We start from the raw sequence: 14,702 nt of genomic DNA on the forward strand, positions 1-14,702 counted from the left end.
GCAGGGCGTGGCACCTCCAGCTGGCATGTTCTACAGTCAAGGGGAACCGTGTATGTCTAAGGCAAGATCTGAAAAGCCCGGTATAGCAGCAAAAACAGACCACCTGAGGTAATGAGGTATTTATTGGACAGGATCGTTACCCAGAATTCATTCACTCGGTGCAGGTCGATCGAGGGTCTCGGTGATCCGGTGCAGCAACTCTTCCACGCTGAACCCCAGTCCCGACTCCTCCACCCTCTGGAAGTCCTCATCGCTCAGCATCCTCTCTAAAACACCCCGCACCCTCTGGAGGTCGAAGCGGGCGTGGTGGGGACCCAGAGCACTCAGGGTTTTGGAGGGCGTGTCTCCGGAGGTCAGGTAGGCGATGCGACTGTGGGCGATGGTCCTGAGGAACGAGGCGAATTCGGCGTAGTCCATTCCAGTACACGACTTCATCATCAACTACAAAACAACAACAACAAACACTCAGCAGTGATATAACCAGTCCATCAGTCCAAACCAAACCCACTATCCTTACACTCCACCACCAGTCCACCAAACCAAACCCACTATCCTTACACTCCACCACCAGTCCACCAAACCAAACCCACTATCCTTACACTCCACCACCAGTCCACCAAACCCACTATCCCAAAACATGATTAGCTATCAGGCAGTGCAACCAGAGCTTAGTGGGTTAAGGGCCTTGCTCAAGGGTGGAGCTGGGATTCGAACCCTGTTCTCGGTGATCTTTATTACCTGACAGTGCTGGTGCCAGGAGTCCATGGTCTCCTTCCACTCCTCGATCTCCTTCTGCATCAGGCCGAGCTCCTCCTGCAGGAACCTCCACACCACGTCCACGTTACAGCCGTTCATCCAGTTATGATTGATGGAGATGGTGTCCTCCTGACACACACACACAGTTTCATTAGAGGTGTACTAATACTAACTCTATTCTTTAGAAATGGAGGTTCAACAGTTTCTGATGCATGGAATTGAGGCATTTTACCATCTACAGTTCTTAACATTATTAAAAGATTCAGAGAATCCAAAGAAATGGACTCTGGAGTTCTTCAGAAAACCCTGGTCAGTAAACACGGCTCACCACTGCAAACACAAATATCAACGTGGGAACGTGTGCTGTGGTCTGAGGAGTCCAAGGAGAAACAGGACCTTCCCTAATGTTACTGACACCAAGTTTAAAACCCAGTGTGTGTCCTGGTACGATGGTGTTGGTTTCAGTATCATGTATTAGTATTCAGTACATAGTATACATCTATTATTATTATTTTATTATTGTTATTATTAATAATATATTATTATTATATTATATTATATAGTATATTATTATTGTTTTTTTTAAATTATTATTATATTATTATTATTTTATTATTATATTATTATTATTATCAGTATATTATTATTATTATATTATATTATTATTGTTGTATTATATTATTATTATCAGTATATTATTATTATTATTATATTATTATTATTATATTATTATTATATTATTATTATCAATTATTATATTATTTTATTATATTATTATTATATCATATTATTATTATTATTATTTTATTATTATTATATTACTATTTTATTATTATTATTATTATTAATTGTTATATAATATTATTTTATTATATTATTATATAATATTATTATTATTATAGCTTTGTCTTAAGAGAGCGCAGATGTTAGACTGGCCTGCCTGCAGTCCACATTTGTCTCCTATAAAACACAGAGCATTAAGAAGCTCGATATAGGAAAACAAAGATCCAGGTTCTCACCAGGTTGTAGACTTGATGGTGCCAGCCACTGGGTACAAACAGGATCTCACCGGCCTCCTGGATGACCTCCAGAGGGGCGCACGCCTCACTGAATCGTGGGTAATGGAGTTTGTCCTGAAGGACGGGAGCTGTAACATCGTACGCCAGGTTTCCCTTCGAGTCTCTCAGGAAGTCCTCCTGTCCCGGCGGGTACAGCAGCCATCTCTTACGCCCGCAGACGTTCGCCGACCAGCTGTAGGAGCGGAAGACGTCAGCGTGGAACGGAGTCCTGCGGGGACAGACACCCCCCCAAACCGTTAGACAACTTCACAGTCGGCTTTCCAATTCAGCTTGAAGTAGTAGGTTAAGGGGCAGTTAATATTTTACCATATAAGCAAAAGTATTGGGACGCCTCTTCTAATGACTGAATTCATGTGTTGTCAATGTTGTACTGACATCAAAATAACAGTACTATGACATCACAGTAACAGTACTGACATCACTGTAACAATACTGACATCACAGTAACAGTACTGACATTACAGTAACAATACTGACATCACTGTAACAGTACTATGACATCACAGTAACAATACTGACATCACAGTTACAATACTGACATCACTGTAACAGTACTATGACATCACAGCAACAATACTGACATCACTGTAACAATACTGACATCACAGTAACAGTACTGACAGCACTGTAACAATACTGACATCACAGTAACAGTACTATGACATCACAGTAACAATACTGACATCACAGTTACAATACTGACATCACTGTAACAGTACTATGACATCACAGTAACAATACTGACAGCACTGTAACAATACTGACATCACAGTAACAGTACTATGACATCACAGTAACAATACTGACATCACAGTTACAATACTGACATCACTGTAACAGTACTGACATCACAGTAACAATACTGACATCACTGTAACAGTACTATAGCATCACAGTAACAATACTGACATCACAGTAACAATACTGATCATTATAACAGTACTATGACATCACTGTAAAAGAACTGACATCACAGTAACTACTGACATCACTGTTACAGTACTTTGACATCACACTAACGATACTGACATCACAGTAACAGTACTGACATCACTGTAACAATACTGACATCGCTGTAACAATACTGACATCACAGTAACAGTACTATGACATCACAGTAACAATACTGACATCACAGTTACAATACTGACATCACAGTAACAGTACTATGACATCACAGTAACAATACTGACATCACAGTTACAATACTGACATCACAGTAACAATACTAAAATCACTGTAACGATACGATGACATCACAGTAACAGTACTGACAACACAGTTACAACACTATGACATCACAGTTACAATACGATGACATCACTGTGACAATAGCTCAAAATTGGAATTGGAACCTTATACAGGTGAAGCGGTTGGGTACCGCACAGCTGTCGGAGAGGGCGTGTTAGGTACGGCGCAGCTGGGGAATTGGATACGACTAAATAGAATCAATAAAAAGGCTTCATGAACGTGGTCATCCTACCAGGATCCTTTAGGTCCCATGTAGACGAAGCGATAATCGTCCACGTCCAGCGAGTCCCAGTACTCGTTCAGCCAATCAGAGGAGAAGTAGATGGGCGTGGTGTAGGCATCAAGCTCTGGAAACATCCTGGAAAGAACACGACAGGGACTTGAGTTAATCGCACGTGGAACAGTGGTCGTTTTGCCAAGATTAAGAAGCTGCTGGAACACAAGCCAGCTTTACTTCACCACGGCTGGTGTACAAGAAAGAACCTCCTAGTTTAGAAAAGCAGCTTGACTGAGGTGCAGCACTAAGGAGACAAGCAGGAGCCTGGTGCCCCATTCTTGCTCCCCATGGTGATGTAAAGCTTACTCGACTGTGTACAGTGACCAGCATGTTCCAGACGATTATTGATCCCACCACTAGATGATCCCAGCCTCATTAAATCCTCATTTTTAGCTCATCATAACCAGTTAGACCGAAGCTAAGCGGAGGTACAGAAGATGTTCACCTGGTCATGTGCCAGTCCTTCAGGTAGAGGCAGCCTCTCGGTGAGGAGTAGTTCTTTTGTATGTTCTCCCTCCAGTACTGGACGAACTCTTGGAAGGACATGACCTGTTTGGGGTTGGAGTTGTACTCCTTGGTGTTACAGTCGGCCACCGGCACCGGGGTCTCACCTTCACACACACAGGAACATCAGCGAGGTGAGATACAGAAGAGCTGAAGGTTCATCGAGGAGAAACGGGCGTGGTTAGATCCAGGATGGTGCTGTTTACTCAATCAAAACTTGGTGACAGATTACCAACCATCAAGAGCCTGGTTAGATGATCAGACTGTGCAAATGTGTGCAGTTGGTATTGTTTTAAAATCATTTAAACATATCCAATTCCCCTCTAAATGCACTGCGCATCTCTCTCTTGCTCTTTCTAATTCGTTCTCCAGAACCTTGTGCATGTAGGACCTGATTCAAATTCAGGACGTCCATCACTGTGGAGACTCCCAGTCTCAGCTGTGCTACCAGCCTGGCCAGGAGCTTAACAGACACCACAATTGGGCGTGTCAGATAAAGGGAAGGTCTGATGGACTCTCTCCTCATTGTTGCTCCAACAGCAACTCCTGCTGTCTGGTGGAGGGAACCATAGAGCATATTGCATGTAGGGAAGTGGTAGCCTAGTGGTTAAGGTACTGGACTAGTTCTAGTAATCAGAAGGTTGCCGGTTCAAGCAACCACCTCTGCCAGGTTGCTTGAGCAAGGCCCTTAACCCTCAATTGTTTAGATAGTATACTGTCACAACTGTATACCGCTTTGGATAAAAGCGTCTGCTAAATGCTGAAAATGTAAATGCATATCGGGACTCTCCATACGTGGTTCGGCTCTCTATAAAAACCCATTGCTGGCTGGTGCAAAGACTTTGGTCTCCTCAACCAGGGTGTGGTGGTGCAAACAGCAAAGCTAGTGTAAATGGAGATTCGAATGAATTAGAGAAAATGGATTTGATGCCACTCAAGGACCAAACCAAGCCCGTCGTCCTCCACCGCTACAGCTCCGAGCTCCCTCACCGAAAAGCCGCAGCAGGGACTGGAAGTCTGGCTTTCCATCGTCTGTAATCCAGGTGGAGGTGCAGTTCCAGTGCTGGGTGAAGGTTCTGGAGAAGATGCAGGGCCGGTTGAGGATTAAGTGCTGGGTGAAGAAGTGATCATAGGAGGTTTGTGATTGTATATAATGTACAGATCCAGTTAGACCTGTCTGTCTGCACACTGCACTCTCATTACAGTTACTGCACTGTATTAACGTCTCTCTGTTCATACCTGCTACCTGGGATCAATTATTAATCTCATTTATTAATCATATTGATTATAAAGGTTGCCAAATACTTCATTTTTAATCTGTGTGCTGTTGTTTTCCCTGCTTGAATAGAATTGTATTTTATAATTATACACAATATGACCGAATAGTACTTTAGCAATAGTACTTATAAAAGCAACTATATTCAATAAAAGATTAAACAGATTTAAATATAAATATAAATAAATAAACCCATTTTCTCAACGTGTCTGTCCATAACACGCTGATTTTGACCGGGGAAGGAATATAATGCCGCACCTCACATCATGCGGTTGTACTAAAACATGACAAACTTGACCGGAACTTTACCGGTTTTAATTGTTATTTTAATACTTTAATTATTACTTTAACATCAGTTAATTTACTGTAGTAGTACAAAACATAACTGTTAACCAAACGCTGTGTTTCTATTTCAAGCGGAACGTTTTCTCTACTAGATTTCCCCCATCGGGTTGTAAACATTAGCGGTGTTACGCTACATCCTGCGTCCGGTAAGTCCTGCACCCTCTGACGTCAGACTTGAATCAGATTCGATTAATGTTCAGCTCTATTTACTATTGACTTTTTAAACAAATTGCACCTTTTTAAAAATAAATAAATAAATAAATGAAACAACGTTTTAATACATCATAGATTAACTGAAAGTAAATTATAGGAGTACAATGCTAAGAAAGTTAGCTAACCTGCAAGCTAACCGCTCTATCAGTGATTAAAGCGATTTATAGCTCATCTACATCAATGTGATTGGATATAAAAGTATATAAAATGTGTATAATTAGTTCAAACAGAGTAAAACATGATTTAATTTAGAATTTAGGTTATTTTGTTAGTGTAGCGTTGAGAAGTAAAGATTTTTAAATCAGGCCGTGTTTAAACCACCTCTGGGTCCTTGCACAGGGTGCGGGATTTATCAGTGGACCGGATTGTTCAGTGCAGTGTTTACAATGTAGAGCGCCGTACAGACTGTATCATCACTATAATGCACACATATATTTATGTTAATGTTTATATTTTATTTAATAAATGAATTAAAGATGTAAAACGGTTTATTTACGAGAGTGATTTTACTGTAATAGATTTTAGATGTGAATGTGAAACTGCTCTGCTTTATTGCTGTGAGTATTGAATATTTATTATAAATTACGATCTATTTATATATGACTCTAATGTTTATGACATGAACATCTGTACAGCTGTTTGTCTATTTAATAATTTAATCAGCTATTCATGTTACAGCAGATCATTATCAGAATTGAGGAAATTGTGACGTCACAATCTGCGGCTGATTTTCTTAGGATTTTCACCATGGCAACCTCTAGATTTTCCACGATCTAAAACATTAAGATGTACTATTTTATTTATTTATTATTTATGTTTTACCATCTTTACTGCAATGGGTGTGGCCGAGTCAGTCTTTAGGAGGGGGGTGTCCAAATACATTTAGCCATATAGTGTACATTGATGGGTGGAGTAGTGAGGGCTCCTTTACTGGGAGGTTGTATAGAGATGCGATTTAGGTTGATGGCAAGCTAGAGATGGTCCTTACTTTTATAGGTGTCTGGATGGGGCTAGACAGGCTAGAAAGGGGTGCATACACTATATTATACACTATATTATACACTATATTATACACTGTATTATACACTATATTATACACTGTATTATACACTATATTATACACTATATTATACACTGTATTATACACTATATTATACACTATATTATACACTGTATTATACACTATATTATACACTATATTATACACTATATTATACACTATATTATACACTGTATTATACACTATATTATACACTGTATTATACACTATATTATACACTATATTATACACTGTATTATACACTATATTATACACTATATTATACACTATATTATACACTATTATACATTATATTATACACTATATTATACATTATATTATAAACTATATTATACACTATATTATACACTATTATACATTATATTATACACTATATTATACACTATATTATACACTATATTATACACTGTATTATACACTATATTATACACTATATTATACACTGTATTATACACTATATTATACACAGTATTATACACTGTATTATACACTATATTATACACTATATTATACACTATATTATACACTGTATTATACACTATATTATACACTATATTATACACTATATTATACACTGTATTATACACTATATTATACACTGTATTATACACTATATTATACACTATATTATACACTATATACACTATATTATACACTATATTATACACTATATTATACACTATATTATACACTGTTATACACTATATTATACACTGTATTATACACTATATTATACACTATATACACTATATTATACACTATATTATACACTATATTATACACTATATTATACACTATTATACACTGTATTATACACTATATTATACACTGTATTATACACTATATTATACACTATATTATACACTGTATTATACACTGTATTATACACTATATTATACACTATATTATACACTGTATTATACACTGTATTATACACTGTATTATACACTATATTATACACTATATTATACACTGTATTATACACTGTATTATACACTATATTATACACTATATTATACACTATATTATACACTGTATTATACACTGTATTATACACTATATTATACACTATATTATACACTGTATTATACACTGTATTATACACTGTATTATACACTATATTATACACTATATTATACACTATATTATACACTGTATTATACACTGTATTATACACTATATTATACACTGTATTATACACTATATTATACACTATATTATACACTATATTATACACTGTATTATACACTGTATTATACACTATATTATACACTATATTATACACTATATACACTATATTATACACTATATTATACACTATATTATACACTATATTATACACTGTATTATACACTATATTATACACTATATTATACACTATATTATACACTGTATTATACACTATATTATACACTATATTATACACTATATTATAAACTATATTATACACTGTATTATACACTGTATTATACACTATATTATACACTATATTATAAACTATATTATACACTGTATTATACACTATTATACACTATATTATACACTATATTATACACTGTATTATACACTATATTATACACTATATTATACACTATATTATACACTATTATACATTATATTATACACTATATTATACATTATATTATAAACTATATTATACACTATATTATACACTATTATACATTATATTATACACTATATTATACACTATATTATACACTATATTATACACTATATTATACACTATATTATACACTATATTATACACTATATTATAAACTATATTATACACTGTATTATACACTGTATTATACACTATATTATACACTATATTATAAACTATATTATACACTGTATTATACACTGTATTATACACTATATTATACACTATATTATACACTGTATTATACACTATATTATACACTATATTATACACTATATTATACACTATTATACATTATATTATACACTATATTATACATTATATTATAAACTATATTATACACTATATTATACACTATTATACATTATATTATACACTATATTATACACTATATTATACACTATATTATACACTGTATTATACACTATTATACATTATATTATACACTATATTATACACTATTATACATTATATTATACACTATATTATACATTATATTATAAACTATATTATACACTATATTATACACTATTATACAATATATTATACACTATATTATACACTATATTATACACTGTATTATACACTATATTATACACTGTATTATACACTGTATTATACACTATATTATACACTATATTATACACTGTATTATACACTGTATTATACACTGTATTATACACTATATTATACACTATATTATACACTGTATTATACACTGTATTATACACTATATTATACACTATATTATACACTATATTATACACTATATTATACACTGTATTATACACTGTATTATACACTATATTATACACTATATTATACACTGTATTATACACTGTATTATACACTGTATTATACACTATATTATACACTATATTATACACTATATTATACACTATATTATACACTGTATTATACACTATATTATACACTGTATTATACACTATATTATACACTATATTATACACTATATTATACACTGTATTATACACTGTATTATACACTATATTATACACTATATTATACACTATATACACTATATTATACACTATATTATACACTATATTATACACTATATTATACACTATATTATACACTGTATTATACACTATATTATACACTATATTATACACTATATTATACACTGTATTATACACTATATTATACACTATATTATACACTATATTATAAACTATATTATACACTGTATTATACACTGTATTATACACTATATTATAAACTATATTATACACTGTATTATACACTGTATTATACACTATATTATACACTATATACACTATATACACTATAATATACACTATATTATACACTATATTATACACTATATTATACACTATATTATACACTGTATTATACACTATATTATACACTATATTATAAACTATATTATACACTATATTATACACTATATTATACACTATATTATACACTGTATTATACACTGTATTATACACTATATTATACACTATATTATACACTATTTTATACACTATATTATACACTGTATTATACACTATATTATACACTGTATTATACACTATATTATACACTGTATTATACACTATATTATACACTATATTATACACTGTATTATACACTATATTATACACTATATTATACACTATATTATACACTGTATTATACACTATATTATACACTGTATTATACACTATATTATACACTGTATTATACACTATATTATACACTATATTATACACTATATTATACACTATATTATACACTGTATTATACACTATATTATACACTATATTATAAACTATATTATACACTATATTATACACTATATTATACACTGTATTATACACTATATTATACACTATATTATAAACTATATTATACACTATATTATACACTATATTATACACTGTATTATACACTGTATTATACACTATATTATACACTATATTATACACTATATTATACACTATATTATACACTGTATTATACACTGTATTATACACTGTATTATACACTGTATTATACACTATATTATACACTATTATACACTGTATTATACACTATATTATACACTATATTATACACTATATTATACACTATATTATACACTGTATTATACACTATATTATACACTATATTATACACTATTATACACTATATTATACACTATAGTATACACTATATTATACACTATATTATACACTATATTATACACTGTATTATACACTATATTATACACTATATTATACACTGTATTATACACTATATTATACACTATATTATACACTGTATTATACACTATATTATACACTGTATTATACACTGTATTATACACTGTATTATACACTATATTATACACTATATTATACACTGTATTATACACTGTATTATACACTATATTATACACTATATTATACACTGTATTATACACTGTATTATAAACTATATTATACACTATATTATACACTATATTATACACTGTATTATAAACTATATTATACACTATATTATACACTATATTATACACTATATTATACACTGTATTATACACTGTATTATACACAGTATTATACACTGTATTATAAACTATATTATACACTGTATTATACACTGTATTATACACTGTATTATACACTATATTATACACTATATTATACACTGTATTATACACTGTATTATACACTGTATTATAAACTATATTATACACTACATTATACACTGTATTATACACTGTATTATACACTATATTATACACTATTATACACTATTATACACTGTATTATACACTATATTATACACTATATTATACACTGTATTATACACTGTATTATACACTATATTATACACTATATTATACACTATATTATAAACTATATTATACACTATATTATACACTGTATTATACACTATATTATACACTATATTATACACTGTATTATACACTGTATTATACACTATATTATACACTATATTATACACTATATTATACACTATAATATACACTATATTATACATTATATTATACACTGTATTATACACTGTATTATACACTATAATATACACTATATTATACACTGTATTATACACTATATCATACACTATATTATACACTATATTATACATTATATTATACACTGTATTATACACTGTATTATACACTATATTATACACTGTATTATACACTATATTATAAACTATATTATACACTATATTATACACTATATTATACACTATATTATATACTATATTATACACTATATTATACACTATATTATACACTGTATTATACACTATATTATACACTATATTATAAACTATATTATAAACTATATTATACACTATATTATACACTATATTATACACTATACTGCCAAAAGTATTCGCTCGTCTGCCTTCACACACATATGAACTTGAGTGACTCCCATTCTTAATCCACAGGGTTTAATATGATGTCGCCACCCTTTGCAGCTATAACAGCTTCAACTCTTCTGGGAAGGCTTTCCACAAGGTTTAGGAGTGTGTTTATGGGGATTCTTGACCGTTCCTCCAGAAGCGCATTTGTGAGGTCAGACACTGATGTTGGATGAGAAGGCCTGGCTCACAGTCTCCGCTCTAATTCATCCCAAAGGTGTTCTGTCTATCGGGTTGAGGTCAGGACTCTGTGCAGGCCAGTCAAGTTCTTCCACACCAAACTGGCTCATCCACGTCTTTATGGAGCTTGTGCTTTGTGCACTGGCGCGCAGTCATGTTGGAACAGGAAGGGGCCATCCCCAAACTGTTCCCACATATTTGCTGAAGCATTAAGAGTTCCTTTCACTGGAACTAAGGGGCCGAGCCCGACTCCTAAAAACCCCCCCACACCATAATCCCCCCTCCACCACACTTTACACTCGGCACAATACAGTCAGACAGGTACCGTTCTCCTGGCGACCGCCAAACCCAGACTTGTCCATCGGATCGCCAGACGGAGAAGCGTGATTCGTCACTCCAGAGAACACGTCTCCACTGCTCTAGAGTCCAGTGGCGGCATGCTTTACACCATGCGCTTGGTGATGTAAGGCTCGGATGCAGCTGCTCGGCCATGGAATCCCGTTCCATGAAGCTCTACACACTGTTCTTGAGCTGATCTGAAGGCCACATGAAGTTTGGAGGTCTGTAGTGATGGACTCTGCAGAAAGTTGGTGACCTCTGTGCACTATGTTCCTCAGCATCCGCTGCCCCGCTCTGTCATTTTACGTTGCTGTCGTTCCCAATCGCTTCCACTTTGTTATAACAGCACTGACAGTTGACTGTGGGATATTTAGTAGTGAGGAAATTTCACCACTGGACTTGTTGCACAGGTGGCATCAGGGTACCACGCTGGAATTCACTGAGCTCCTGAGAGCGACCCGATCTTTCACTAATGTTTGAAGTGATTGGAACACCTGAATTCAGTGATCAGGATGGGGGAGTGAATACTTTTGGCAGTATAGTGTATGTTTATGGATGGGTTAGAGGGGGTAGATCACGCTCAGATCTTCAGCAAATCAGGATCTAAGTGTGTGATGGTCTTATGTTTGTGTTTCAGACCTTTACTCCCCAGTGAAGCTCCCAGTTCCTCCAGTATGATGAATCGGGACGCCCCAGTTCACAGCTGGTCGTGTTCCTATTACATTAACAGTGAGAAGCGCTGGGTGACCGGGCGTCTGTCTCTGACCCTCAGCGCTGTCCGGTTCAGCCCCTCACTAACCACCGAGTCCACCACCCTCCTCCTCCCGCTGTCTCGCATCACCCACATCAGCACCGAGTCCTCCTGCTTGGTCTTCAGCGCCGTGACCCTGCAGGAGCGAGACGGACCCAAGCACTGGTTCTGTTCCCTCAAACCCAGCGCCGGCGCCGTCCACCACGTTCTCCAGCACTTCTGGAGAGAGACGTTGGTACTGAGCACGTTCTCCTTACACGCGCCCCTCACTAAAGGACAGAGGCTCATCAGCATGGTGAGCGACGCCCAGCACCGGCTCTCACACACCGGACAGGCGCTGGGTCAGCAGGGCGAGCAGTTCAACCACATGGTACAGGACCTCGACCGGGTGGAGTCTGACCTGGGCGTGGCTGACAAGTATGTGCCTCGGTTTTTATTAGGGTTTAATCCCCAAGATATCCTATAATCAAGATAGTCCCATAACCAGGATAGTCCCATCCCCAAGATAGTCCTATAACCTAGATAGTCTCATAACCAAGATAGTCCCCTCCCCAAGATAGTCCCATAACCAAGATAGTCCTTTAACCAAGATAGTCCCATAACCAAGATAGTCCCATAACTAAGATAGTCCCATAACCAGGAAAGTCCCATAACCAAGATATTCCTTTAACCAAGATAGTCCCATAACCAAGATAGTCCCCTCCCCAAGATAGTCCCATAACCAAGATAGTCCCATTGCCTAAACAGGGCCCATCTCTACGAAAGTTCTACCCCACCCACAAGTTGTCCTTTAAGTAAGTTCTATTCCCTAGAGTAAGTAATTAAGTTTATCCTCAAGTGAATAACTCCCATCTCCATCTAACTGCCTCCCCAATCCCTATTCCCAATTAAGTACTCTCACCATGGGAGGTCCCATCCTCAATAACATCCCATTCCCTAAACAGGACCCATCTGTAAGAAAGTAACTGACTTTCTGAATTGACTGCAATCTCTTCCAGCACGGACAAGCTCGATGCAAACGGGTCACGGATCCATTCCATCGCATTTCGTGAGTCACGCTCAAACTCTTCTGAGAATCCGATTTTTTAGATAAAAAAAACATCTTTCAGAGTGTGATTGTCAAGTAAACAGAAAGAAATCATTGGTGACCGGTACTGGTCTGCAGCCCGGTGGTTGGGAACCACTGCTTTAACTCATTTCCTAGACGTGCGGTCTCTCAATTAGTGGGTCATGGCTGAAGAGAAAGTCACAAGTGAGTTCATCTCACCAAACCTATGAAAGAAATGCTGTTAGGTTGTTTCCAAGATCAACTCATGGTCTAGAGCAGCCTTCCTCAACCGGGGTGCCGTCTGGCTTCGTCAGGGGTGCCGTCAAAAATATTCTGATAGTGATGAGTCGTTCGCGAACGATCCGATTCTATTAAACGGCTCTTTAAAATGAACAAAAGGAACCGAGTCGCGCCTCTGGGAGGCGTTATATATATTTTTATTTCAGCGCAGTTCGGCTGTAATTCACCCAGTCCGCTTCCATCAGTAGAGGGAATCAATCAGTCATAATAAGAGCTGTTTATTATCGAAATTCTAATCCGAAAACG

The 14,702-nt window shown here is 34.8% G+C and overlaps 2 protein-coding genes across 3 annotated transcripts in view; one reads left to right on the top strand and one right to left on the bottom strand.

The window, feature by feature from the left end:
• Positions 1-81: 81 nt before the first annotated feature.
• On the bottom strand, positions 82-5,219 carry jmjd4 (jumonji domain containing 4). The gene is made up of 6 exons (XM_062994580.1): positions 4,858-5,219; positions 3,809-3,974; positions 3,319-3,444; positions 1,776-2,043; positions 739-885; positions 82-441 (listed from the first exon to the last, which is right to left on the bottom strand). Exons 1-6 carry the CDS (start codon positions 5,102-5,104, stop codon positions 148-150), a joined length of 1,248 nt encoding a protein of 415 aa, XP_062850650.1. The 5' UTR covers positions 5,105-5,219; the 3' UTR covers positions 82-147.
• The window catches only part of snap47 (synaptosome associated protein 47), a 21,176-nt gene continuing 11,423 nt past the window's right edge, over positions 4,950-14,702 (top strand). The window contains exons 1-2 of one of the 2 annotated variants that reach the window (XM_062994579.1): positions 4,950-5,003; positions 12,995-13,525. In XM_062994579.1, the coding sequence (XP_062850649.1) occupies positions 13,032-13,525 (494 nt within the window). In that variant the 5' untranslated portion in view covers positions 4,950-5,003; positions 12,995-13,031. Of the gene's footprint in view, positions 5,004-6,159; positions 6,259-12,994; positions 13,526-14,702 lie in introns of those variants that run through there. The other variant, XM_062994578.1, reaches the window with a different exon arrangement.

Source organism: Trichomycterus rosablanca, chromosome 4 (genome assembly GCF_030014385.1).
Source record: "Trichomycterus rosablanca isolate fTriRos1 chromosome 4, fTriRos1.hap1, whole genome shotgun sequence".
In the NCBI taxonomy this organism is placed as follows: domain Eukaryota; kingdom Metazoa; phylum Chordata; class Actinopteri; order Siluriformes; family Trichomycteridae; genus Trichomycterus; species Trichomycterus rosablanca.

Coding starts and splice junctions, on each gene's coding strand:
- jmjd4 (XM_062994580.1), bottom strand. CDS start 5,104: ATGAACAGAGAGACGTTAATACAGTGCAGTAACTGTAATGAGAGTGCA. Junction 3,975..4,857: donor GTCCCTGCTGCGGCTTTTCG/GTGAGGGAGCTC, acceptor GTGTGTGTGAAG/GTGAGACCCCGGTGCCGGTG. Junction 2,044..3,318: donor ATGGGACCTAAAGGATCCTG/GTAGGATGACCA, acceptor CTGTCCCCGCAG/GACTCCGTTCCACGCTGACG.